This window comes from Artemia franciscana, chromosome 7 (genome assembly GCF_032884065.1).
Source record: "Artemia franciscana chromosome 7, ASM3288406v1, whole genome shotgun sequence".
Lineage (NCBI taxonomy): Eukaryota > Metazoa > Arthropoda > Branchiopoda > Anostraca > Artemiidae > Artemia > Artemia franciscana.
In genome coordinates, this window is record NC_088869.1 from 12,802,276 (window position 1) to 12,815,249 (window position 12,974).

The 12,974-nt window shown below is 36.7% G+C and overlaps 1 protein-coding gene across 3 annotated transcripts in view; it reads left to right on the forward strand.

Moving 5' to 3' along the window:
• Nucleotides 1–12,974, forward strand: part of LOC136028860 (iron-sulfur cluster co-chaperone protein HscB-like) — a 134,355-nt gene that overhangs the window by 104,145 nt on the left and 17,236 nt on the right. For all 3 annotated transcript variants that reach the window (XM_065706799.1, XM_065706801.1, XM_065706800.1), the window contains exon 3: nucleotides 12,230–12,483. In XM_065706799.1, the coding sequence (XP_065562871.1) occupies nucleotides 12,230–12,483 (254 nt within the window). The remainder of the gene's footprint in view (nucleotides 1–12,229; nucleotides 12,484–12,974) is intronic.

Sequence of the window (12,974 nt, forward strand, 5' to 3'; positions counted from 1 at the left end):
AGAATTGGGACAAAACTTAAGATTTAGCGTAAAGAGCGAGGTATTAACGAGGGGACAAAACCCCTCATATACATTATAAAAAAATATAAAAGTTTGTTACGTAAGTTAATTCTTAAGTTACGTATATCTTTTACTAATAAACACGTTCGTTAAAAATTAAAAGTTCTAGTTGCCTTTTTAAGTAACCGAAAAATTGGAGGGCAACTAGGCCTCCTTCCCCACCCCTTATTTCTCAAAATCGTCTGATTAAAACTAAGGGAAAGCCGTTTAGCCAAAAAAAGAATCAATATGCAAATTTCATTTTATTAATTTATGTGCGGAGAGCCAAAATCAAACATGCATTAATTCAAAAACGTTCAGAAATTAAATAAAAAAAACCAGTTTTTTTAACTGAAAGTAAGGACGACATTGAAACTTAAAACGAACAGAAATTTACTCCGTATATGAAATGGGTTGTCCCCTCCGCAATCCCTCGCTCTTTACGCTAAAGTTTGACTCTTTGTCAAAGTTCTACTTTTAAAAACTTAAAAAAAAAAACAGTACTGTTTTTTACTGTTTAAAAAAAACGGTAAAAAACTTTAGCGTAAAGAGCGAGGCGTTGAGGTGGGGACAACCCATTGCATATACGGAGTAATATCTGTTCGTTTTAAGTTTTAATGTCGCTCCTTACTTTCAGTTAAAAAAAAACTAGTTTTTTTTTATTTTCTATACTAAAAGCAAAATTCGCAATAGCAATAGCCCTTAAAGTTTCAACTTGATGCCCTCAGTTGTTCTTGATATATTGCTGATACATCTTATTGACAACAAGTATGTGCATAGTGCCATTTGATTTAGTCTTACAGCAAATAAGTTTTCCCTGATATTTTCTACTTTATACCCTAATTCAGCCCTAAGATATCCCGGCTGGATATCTTGACAACCTGGTCTGTTTCGACAAGCTGGATGCGCTTAAACTATTTTGATTTAGTTCAATAGTAGCAGTAATAGTAGCAGAAGTAGTAGTAGAACTAGCAGTAAAAGTGGCTATGATATTTGTCGCCCTGATATTTCCGGCATAATACCCTAAGGCGTTGGTGAGATATTGCTAACACACCCCTTTGATAACCCACATGTACATGATATGTTTTGATTCAGTTCAACAACGCCATTGCCATTCCCTGAAATTTGTTTTGATACTCCTGGAATTGGCAATAGTAGTAGTCAAAGTAGCAGAAGTAACAATAAAACATTGGGGTATTATTAGTGATAGCAGGAGTAGTAGTATTAGTAGTTAGCAGAAATAGTACTGAGTATCAGTAATAGTATTCGCATTGTGCCTTTTTAGTCTAGTTCAGCTTCTCTTCCTCATGACCTGATAGTTTCAACTTAATACTTTAAGCCGTTTCTGATATATTGCTGATGCGCCCTTTTGATAACTTCCATTATGTGTGATTTGATTTAGCCCAACGTGCCCGTCAACAATCCCAGAAAATTCGAAACTAATACCATTAGCCGTTTTAATAATGATACTAATAGCAGTAGTAGTACTACTGCTACTTCTTGTAGTAGTAGTATTCACATAGTACATAGTTAAACATAAACCTCAATATCCCCTGAAAGTTTCAACCTCATGCTCTAAGCTGTTCTTGATATGCTTCTCACGTGCCCTGTTGACAGTGTTCGTACACATAGCGTGTTTCAATTTAATTCAGTATCCCACTCAGCATTTCCTGAAAACTTTTCCATAATACCCATAGCCTTAGTAGTAGTATTAAGAGTAGCAGAAGACGCAGGAGTAGTTGCATGCATATAGGTTATTTTAATATCCCCCTCAACATGCACCGAAAGTTTAAACTTAAATCTCTAAGGTGCAGCTGGAATATAGCTGATACGCCCTTTTAATAACCTGAATCGACATGGTATGTTTTGATTTAGTTTAACATCCTTCTCAACATTCCCTAAATGTTTTACCGTAATACCCTTGGCTTCAGTAGTACTACTTGTAGTAGTGATAGTGTTAGCAGTAGTAGTAGTTTCTGTAGTATTATCAGCAGTTGTGGTAATCATTTTAGTAGCAGTAGTAGTAGGGCCATTTGTAGTAGCAATGGTAGTGTGCACGTGCCTTTTGGTATCTTCAAGATCCCCGTAACATGCCCTGGAAGTTTAAGCTTAATACCCTATATCATTCCTGGGACATTGCTGATACGCCCCTTTTGACAACCTTTATGAACAGAGTATTTATTGACTTTGTTTAATATCCATCTAAAAATCATTTCACAGTGTCATCTTCATTCTCCTTAACCTCAGTAAAGTAGTCGTAGTAGCCGTAGCAGTTCAGTAGCAGCAGTATGCAATGAGTGCCTTTTGGTTAGTTTAACATCCCTCTCAACTTACCCTGAAAGTTTCAACTTAATGCTCTAAGCTGTTCCTGATAAATTGCTCATACAACCTTTTGGTAACTTGAACACACATAATGCGTTTCGATTTATTTCAATATCCCCCTAAATATTCCCTGGAAGTCTCACCTTGATACCCTTAACCTCAGTAGAAGTAGTAGTCATAGCAGTATTAATAGTGGCAACATGCACATAGTGCCTTTTGGTTAGTTCATCATTCCTAAAATAGTACTTATATGGTACTAAAAGTACTAAAATAGTACTTTTTGAGAACCTGCATGCATATAGTGTGTTTTGGTTTAATTAAAACTCTCCTTAGGCATTCCAAATATAGCAGTAGACCTTAGGCCTTTAAAACATCTCAACATTTTCTGAAAGTTTCACTTTAATTCCATTAGCCTCACTAGTAGCAGTAATCGTTTTTGTAGTAGTAGTAATAATAGAAGTTGTATGCACTCAGTGCCTTTTGGTTAGTTCAAAGTCTGCTTCAGCACACCCTTAAAGTTTCAACTTAATGCTATAAGCTGTTCCTGTTATATTGCTGGTACACCCTATTATCCACGTGCTTTACAATCTACATGTTCATAGTGTATTTTTATTTTGTTCAGCATCCCCCTAAACATTCCCTGACAGCTTCACTTTAATGCCTTTAGCTTCAGTACTCGCAATAGTCGTAGTAGTAGTAGTAGTAGTAGCATTGTGTACATAGTACCTTTTTTTCAACGTTTCCCCTCAACATACGCTGGAAGTTTCAACTTAAGACCTTAAACAGTTCTTGGAACATTGCTGATATGTCCTTTTGACAACCTATATTCACACAGTGTGTTATGATTTAGTTCAACATCCTCTCAACGTTCCCGGAAATTTTCACTTTAATAACCTTAGCGTTAGTAGTAATAGCAGTATTATTAGTAGTAGTAATAGTAGCAGTAGTAGTAGGATGCAAATATTGTCTTTTGGTTAGTTCAACACCCCCCACAGCAAGCCCTATAAGTTTCAATTTCATACTTCAAGCTGTTGAGATATTGCTCATATGCTCTCTTTGCAATCTGCATGCACACGGTGGTTATCGATTTAGGAACTTCCTTCTCAATATTACCTGAAATTTTCACCTTTTATACCTTTAGCTTTAGTAGTAGTAGTAGTCACAGTAGTAGTAGGAGGTGGTATTAGCAGTTGTAATTGTAGCAGTTAGTAGCAGTAGTACATTGGTCAGTTGAAAATCGCTCTCATCATGCCTTGGAAGCTTCAACTTAATGCTCTAAGCCGTTCCTAAGATATTACTGATTCGCACTTTTGACATCCTGTGTGCAAATAATTTGTTTTAGTTGTGTTCAAGTTCTCCTTCAACATTTACTGAAGTTTCCCCTTAATATTCTCAGCTTTAGTAGTTAGTGTAGTCACAATAGAAGTAGTACTTTAGGGGTAGTAGTAGTATTGGTATTAGTAGTAGTTCTAGTGGTTGTAGTAGTTTGTACATATTGCATTTTCGTCAATTGATCATTCCCGCCATCATTACCTCAAAGTTCTATCTTAATACCCTAATGCAATCTTGGGAAACGCCTTTTGATAACCTCCATACACGGAGTGTGTTTTGATTTAGTTCAGCTTTCCCCTTAATGTTCCCTAGAACATCTAATTTCCGCTAGAACTTCCAATTTCCAATCGAATAAGCACCTTCCAAAGCTTCTACAACAAATTCTTCTACCGAGAAGGAATGGCTTCTTGCAATAACTGCTTTATATAGGAACCCGAAATGGATTCAGTGAGCTTTAAAGAATGTTTGGGTATTCAGTCTTGGTCGAAGTTTTAGACTTTCTGTTTACCTGTCGCCTGCAGAATCATGCGAATAAGATAATTATGCATGAAATTAATCCAAATGGAAAAAATAATATTTTAGCTGGAAATGCGATCTTGGGGAAATCTCAAATTTAAGTAAATAAATATCTTTTAAAATAATTTGATATACAATATTTTTGTACTGTAGTTTTTTTCTTCTCAGTGGGGTAATAATGCAGATGGAGGGTTATATGACCGGGAATTGTACCAGGGAGAACTGGATATGGTTATTGGTTACCTGTTAAAATTATGCTATTCGTTATAAGAAAGTCCTAAATTTTGGTCAAAGTTTTTTTTATTTTAGGACTTAGAGAAAGGGTAGATTTCATAAACACTTAGTGTGTTAAAACAAAATTAGACTCTAAGTTTCTTTTTTCTCGCATATAGATATAACCTACAAAGCTTTGATTTTTTTTCGAAGTTTTTTTGACCATGTCAATATAATTAAAAAAAAAATTATTTATGTAAATATGGTGCAGTAAGCCCATGTTTAACTTTTTTCTTTGGTGTTTTCTAATATTGTTTGTTTCTTTTTTCTCTAGACTATTTTTTACTGTATTTCACTTTACATTGCTTGGTATTGCGGTTTTTATGGTACTTGGTATCTACCAAGTGACATATAGCGATTGCAAATTCTGTCGGTCTGTCGCTTTGTCGGTCTGTCGGTCTGTCTCTCAGTCTGTCTGTCTGTCTGTCTGTCTGTCTGTCCCGTTTTTGCTACTTTAGGCACTTCCAGGTAAGCTAGGACGATGAAATTTGGCAGGCGTATCAGAAACCAGACCAGATTAAATTAGAAATTGCTTTTCCCCGATTCAACCATCTGGGGGGGGGGGAGTGGGTGGACGGTTAAATCGAAAAAATTGGAAAAAAATGAGGTATTTTTAACTTACGAACAGGTGATCAGATCTTAATGAAATTTGATGTTTGGAAGGATATCGTGTCTCAGAGCTCTTATTTTAAATCCCGACCGGATCTGGTGACATTGGTGGGGTGGGGAACCTAAAATCTTGGAAAACGCTTAGAAGGATTTGTGATCGGGATGGATCTTGGAGGGATCGGGATGAAACTTGGTAATAAATAAGCATAAAAAAGCGAAACTTGGTAATAAATAAGCATGAGTCCTAGATACGTGATTGACATAACCGGAACAGATCCACTCTCTTTGGGGTAGTTGGAGGGGGGAGGGTTAATTCTGAAAAATTAGAAAAATGAGGTATTTTTAACTTACGAATGGGTCATCTGGATCTGGTGACACTGGGGGGAGTTGAAGGGGGAACCAAAATCTTGTAAAAAGGCTTAGTGTGGAGGGATCGGGATGAAACTTGGTGGGGGAAATAAGCAGAAGTCCTAGATACGTATTGATATAATCGGAACGGATCTGCTCTATTTGGAGGAGTTGGGGAGGAGTGGTTAATTCAAAAAAATTAGAAAAAATGACGTATTTTCAACTTACAAAGGAGTGATCGGATCTTAATGAAACTTCTTATTTAGAAGGACCTCGTAACCTAGGAATCTCTCATTTTAAATCCCGATCGGATCCAGCTTCGTTGGGGGGGGGGCAGCTGGGGGTGGGGGGACCGGAAATCTTGGAAAATTTTGATTCGAATCTTCAATTTACAAAATAACTGGAAGATTCAGGAAAGCTCCCTTTCTTGGATGTTTTAATTATAAAAAATATTCCTAGCCTTGAATTTTATATATATAGAAAGCCGAACCATAATAATCGGTATCTACATTTCTCGTCAAATCACCCTCTTTGTGTAAAAAGAGGGGTAGTAATTTCTTTAGTCGACAGGGTTCTAAAAATATGTTCAGGTAATCATGTAAAATCTGAGTTAGATTATGTTAAAGATATTCTATTCTGCAATGGCTACCCAATCAATCTTGAAAATCAATCTACCCAATTGAAAATATAATAGACCGACGATTAAAAAGATAAAACAGGAAAATAGGGAGCCCGTCCCCCTTGATTCAGTTACACTGGCAATTGAGAAAAGAACTTTCACTACATTACCGTACGTCTCGAAAGTCAGCGATAAACTTGGAACATTTTAAGAAAAACATAATCTCTCTGTTTCTTTCAAAACTGAATACAAAGTTGAACATTTTTTCAACTCGGGAAAGGATAAAACGGACCCTATACTTGGTAGTGGTGTCTGCAGAGTCCCGTGTTCATGTGGAAAATTTTACATTGGCAGGACGTATCAACAACTAGGGGAACGATTGCATGAACACATAATTCAATAGATAAGTCCCTGAGATTGGAAAATAAAAATGACAACTTTGATTCAGCTCTGGCCCAGCATATATACGAAAATCCTGACCATTTACTTCTTTTTGAAGAGACAACTTTAATGTTTACTGTAAATGGCCTACCACAATCGTTAAAGAGGCAATTGAGATAAAAAAACATAAATAGAATTTTGGCTATTATTAGAGACACGGGCGATATTTCCTTAAGCCCAATTTATAACAATTTAATATTAAAAGACTCTATGAATATTTTTGCCCAGTCTAATTTAAGACAACCTGTCCGCATATCTAATGAAAACCGAAATTGTAGACAGGCGAAATCTGTTGCAAGGCAAAAGATACTTATTCAATCTAATTGGTAACTACTCTTTCATTGATTTCAAGTTGGTTTTTGTTGTTTGATTCAGTGTCTTTTTTCCTCTCGTACAGTTCACTTAAGAAGGTTAGGTTTTGTTGTTGTTCCTTTTTTGTTTCTTTTATCTTTTTGAGCACTGAGGACGACTTGGCGGAGGTCTTTGTCGAAATATTTGCTTGTTTTTCATTTTTTGCTACTGGCTGATAAAATCCTCGTTTTTCACCTATTTGATTTTTCTCTTTTCATTTATTATTTCCTTTCTTTGTTTTCAAAATACTTAAAGCGGAGAGATCAGGATGAATCTGGGTGGGAAAAATAAAAAAAAGTCCTAGATACGTGACTGACATAACCGGATTCGCTCTCTTTGTTGGAGTTCGGGGGGGGGGAGGGGTAATTCGGAAAAGTTAAGAAAAAATGAAGTATTTGTAACTTACGAAAGGGTGATCAGATCTTAATGAAATTTGATATTTGGAATGATCTCGTGCTTTAGAGCTCTTATTTTGTATTCTGACCGATCCTGTGACATTGGGGGGAGTTGGAGGGGGAAACCGGAATTCTGGGAAGACGTGAAAATCGGGGTGTCTTTATCTTACGAATAAGTGATCGGATCTTAATAAACTTGATATATAGAAGGATCTTATGTCTCAGATGCTCATTTTCGACTCGAATCGGATCTGGGGACATAGGGGGTTGGAGGGGGAAATAGAAATATTGGAAAACACTTAAAGTGGAGAGATCGGGATGAAACTTTATGGGAAGAATAAGCACAAGTTCTAGATACGTGATTGACATAATTGGAACGGATCCGTTCTCTTTGGAGGAGCTGGGGGGTGTTAATTTGGAAAAATTAGAAAAAATTGAGGTATTTTTAACTTAAGAACGGGTGACCGGATCTTAATGAAATTTGATATTTAGAAGGAACTCATGTCTCAGAGCCTCAGAGCAGACCAGATCTGTTGACATTGGGGGGAGTTGGAGGGAGAAATCGGAATTCTTGGAAAATGCTTAGATTGGAGGAATCGGGATGAAGCTTGGTGGATAGAGTAAGCAAATCTCATAGATACGTTATTGACGTAACCGTACTGGATTGGCTCTCTTTGGGGGAGTTAGGGGGTGGGGTTCAGTGCTTTGGCGAGTTCGGTGCTTCTGGACGTTCTAGGATGATGAAAATTGGTAGTCGTGTCAGGGGAGCTGCATAAATTGACTTGATAAAGTCGATCTGTTTGATAATAATCGTTTTCCCCGATTCGACCATCTGGAGGGCTGAGGGCTGAAGGGAGAAGAAAAATTAGAAAAAATGAGGTATTTATAATTTACGAGTGGGTGATAGAATCTTAATGAATTTTGATATTTAGAAGGACATCGTGACTCAGAGCTCTTATTTTAAATCCCAACCTGCATTAAGCCTCTGATTTTCCCTTTAAATCAATCTATTGATTCTTAGAATTTTGCTTGAGCTCATACCATATGAGCTCTTGGACCTTGGCTCTTCCGGCCTCGTCACAAGTGACATGAACTGTTAGCTCTTGTTATTATACAAGACCATAACGATTTTTTTTGTGAATGTAACCTCTTAAGAAATTTTTAGCTAATCAATTCTTTCTGTTCTATTTTTTTGACATAAAAAGATTACTTTTGTAAGATTTATTTCTGAACTAGTTATTTCTCTACATCATTTTCCGTGTTTTCCATAGGATATTTATTATAGTGTGTTCCTAATCTTTTTTCATGTTATAGGATATCTAAGATATCTTACTAGATATAGGTCTTTAAACCTTCGGCCTTCTAAACACTTGATTTTTCTTAGGATGTTATCCTTAGAACTACTGCCTATATGTTTTTCATTCACCCATGCTTATTATGCGTTGTCTTATTTATCAATTCGTCCATATTTACAGAGGGATATGCTGGATTATTGGCGTATATTTTTCTGAAGATGTTGGCCTATCTGCTCCTTTAAGGTTAGGTTGTTGCCACTGTCTTATCCATCTTTATGTTGAAAATACTTATTCAAATACTGCTTTGCATTTTATTTGTTCTTGCTATTCATTTCACAGTTATTTTTCTGGCACTTGGTATTTACCAAGTGACATATAGCGATCGCAAATTCTATCGGTCTGTCAGTCCCGGTTTTGCTAGTTTAGGCACTTCCAGATAAGCTGGACGATGACATATGGCAGGCGTATTAGGGTCCAGACCAGATTAAGTTAGAAATAGTCGTTTCACCGGTTCGACTCTCTTGGGAGGGGAGCGGGGGGACGGTTAGTTCAGAAAAATTTGAAAAAATTAGGTATTTTTAGTTTACGAACGGGTGATCGGATCTTAATGAAATTTATATTTAAAAGGATATCGTATCTCAGAGCTCTTATTTTAAATCTCGACCAGATCCGGTGACATTGGGGGGAGCTGGAGGGGGAAACCTAAAATCTTGGAAAACGCTTAGAGTGGAGGGATTGGGATGAAACTTGGTGGGAAAATTAAGCACAAGTCCTAGATACGTCATCGACGTAACCGGAACGGTTCCGTTGTGTTTAGGGGAGTTGTGGGGAGGGTTAATTTAAAAAAAATTAGAAAAAATGAGGTATTTTTAACTTACGAAGCAGTGATCGGATCTTAATGAAATTTCATTCCCCCCGCCCCCCAACTCCCCCAAAGAGAGCGGGTCCGATCCGTTTATGTCAGTCACGTATCTTGGACTTCTGATTAGTCCTGATATCTCCACTCTAAGCCTTTTCCAAGATTCCCCCCCCCCGCAATTGCCCCCAATGACACTGGATGAAGTCGGGACTTCAGATAGGAGATCTGAATTACGACGTCCTTCTAAATTCGGAAAAATGAGGAATTAGTAACTTGCGAAAGGGTTATCAGATCTTAATGAAATTTGATATTTAGATAGATCTTGGGCTTCAGAGCTCTTATTTTAAATCCTGACCAGATTCGGTGACATTGGGACAGTTGGAGGGGGAAACCGAAAATCTTGGAAAACGTGAAAATTGAGGTATCTTTATCTTACGAATAGGTTATCGGATCTTAATGAAACTTGATATATAGAAAGATCTTATATCTCAGAGGATCCATTTACAATTCGAATCGGCTCCAAGGACATGGGAGTTGGAGGGGGGAAACAGAAATCTTGGAAACAGGAAATTTTGGAAAACGCTTAGAGTGGAGAGATTGGGATGAAACTTAATTGGAAGAATAAGCATAAGCTCTAGATAGATGATTGACATAATTATAAAGGATCCGATCTCTTTGGGGGAGTTGGGGGGGTGGTTGTAAATAGGAAAAAATTAGAAAAATTGAGGCCTTTTTAACTTAAGAACGGGTGACTGGATCTCAATGAAATTTGATGTTTAGAAGGAACTCATGTCTCAAAGCTATCATTTTAGATCCCGACCAGATGTGGTGAAATTGGGGGGAGTTGGAGAGGCGAACCGGAAATCTTGGAAAACGCTTAGAGTATAGATATCTGGATGAAACTTGGTGGGTAGAATAAGCGAATGTCGTAGATACGTGATTAACTTAACCGGACCGGATCTGCTCTCTTTGGGAGAGTTAGGGGGTCCAGTGCTTTGGAGATTTTGGTGCTTCTGGACGTGCTAAGACGGTGAAAATTGGTAGGCGTATCAGGGACCTGCACGAATTGACTTGATAAAGTCGTTTTCCCCAACTCGACCATTTGGGAGGTGAAGGGAGAGAAAATATTAGAAAAAAGAGGCATTTGGGACTTACGAGTGGGTGATCGGATAAGCCTCTGATTTTCCTTTTAAATCAGGCTATTGATTCTTAGAGGTTTGCTAGAGCTCATGCCATATAAGCTCTTGGCTCTTCCGACCTCGTCACAAGCACCGTATGAGCTCTTAGCTCTTGTTTGGTAATGAATAGTTAATTATGACTACTGATATCAAAGTTGGTGGTAACGAACTACAGTAAGGAGCGACAAGGCACAATAGTAACCGGAACTTTAAAAAACTGAATTTTTCATACAAATAGTTACATCAAAAGGATCGCATTTTATGCTGATTTTAGATGTACAAGTTTTATCAAGTTTAGTTGTACCCATAAAAAGTTACGAGCCTGAAAAAATTGGCCTTATTTTAGAAAATAGGGGGAAACACCCCCTAAAAGTCATTGAATCTTAATGAAAATTATACCGTCCAATTCAGCGTATCAGAGAACCCTATTCTAGAAGTTTACATCTGCAAAAATCAAGCTCCTATCTACAATATGTGGAATTTTGTATTTTTTGCCAGAAGACAGATCACGGATGCGTGTTTATTCTTTTTATTCTTTTTTTTTATTTTCTTTTGTTCTAGGAGTGATCTTATCTGTCCAGTGGTCCTAGAATGTCATGATAGGGTTCATTCTAACGGAAATTAAAAGTTCTAGTGCCCTTTTGCCCTAGTGACCAAAAAATTGGAGAGCACCTAGGCCCCCTCCCAAGCTCATTTTTTCCCGAAGTTACCGGATCCAAAATTTTGAGATAGCCATTTTGTTCAGCATAGTCGAGAAACCTAATAATTATGTCTTTCGGGACGACTTGATCCCCCAAAGTCTCCGGGGGAGGGCTGCAAGTTACAAACTTTGACCATTGCTTACATATAGTAATGGTTATTGGGAAATGTATAGACGTTTTCTGGGGGACTTTCTCGTTAAGGGGGGGGGGGGGTGGTTACGTGGAAGGATTTTTCCATGGAGTAACTTATCATGAGGCAAGAGTATTTCCATGAAGGGGTAGCATTATTTAAGAAAAACAATGAGAAAAAAATGTTTCATTAAAATATAATAAACGAACAGAAATTATTACGTATATAAGGGGGTCCACAATACCTCGCTCTTTACGCTATAATATTTTTATTAAGTTTAACTATTTAGTATACGGTCTTTGTGATTCAGGGGTCATTCTTAAAGAATTGGGACTCAATTCAAGCTTTAGTGTAAAGAGCGAGGTATTCACGAGGGGTCGAACCCCCTTATATACGTAATAAAAATATACAATTATAGAAGTTCGTTATGTAAGTTAATTCGTAAGTTACGTGGAATCCATGCATCCATAAATTAAAAAAAAACAAAAAAACAGGTTTTTTTAACTGCAAGTAAGGAGTGACATTAAAAATTAAAACGAACAGAAATTATTCCGTATATGAAAGGGGTTGTCTCCTCAACGCCTCGCTCTTTACGCTAAAGTTTTTATTGTTTTAAAAAGTAGATTTGTGAGAAAGAGTCAAACTTTAGCGTAAAGAGCGAGGCGTTGAGGAGTTAAAAAAGCTTGTGTTTTTTTGTTTAATTATTAATAGAGTCAAGAGTTTTAAGTATTATTTTGTTCGAAATTCTCTTTTTATCTCTCTTCTTCCAATAATTATAAATTTTTATTGTTTCTTATAATCCTTCTCTGGATCAATTTCAGATGCTACAAGAAATCTCTGCAGAATATTCGTCTTTAGTGAATCAGGCCTTCAAAACACTTAATTCTCCCCTTGATCGAGGGATTTATCTCCTAGAATTAGCTGGTTATCCGTTTACAGAAGAGGAGATTCATATAGAACAAGATTTTTTAATGAAAATAATGGAAATTAATGAAGAACTAGCGGATGCTTCAGACAAGGAGTCACTTCTTCGAATTGGAGATCAGAATCGAAGAATTATGAATGGTCTTTTAGAGTAAGAAATCATTATTATTAATTTTCTTATAGGGAGATTCGGGGCTACAGTAACAATGATATGTCGCTTGTCTTGGTAAATGTCTGTGGTAGCGATATCTTTGCAACTATGTTAGAATGGCTGGAAAATATGCTACTAAGGTAGCCTTCTAGGGATTCCTTCTGCATGTAGAGAACTCCTCGTCGCAGCTCATCCTTGGATTAAGTGTTTTGATAAACATTTTGTGTCCTTACCCTAAAAGCATAAGACCCTCTCAAGAGAAGAGAATCAAGTTTTTCCTAAAAATACATAAAAAAAACAAAAACGACTTGAGCTGTCATACATTGCCCACGAATATTACGCAATTAATTAACCACAACGCTAATAGAAATGCTATTTAAATTTACTTTTAATATCGTTGTTTTTTACTTTAATGTTTGATTTGGCTGATATATATATATATATATATATATATATATATATATATATATATATATATATATATATATATA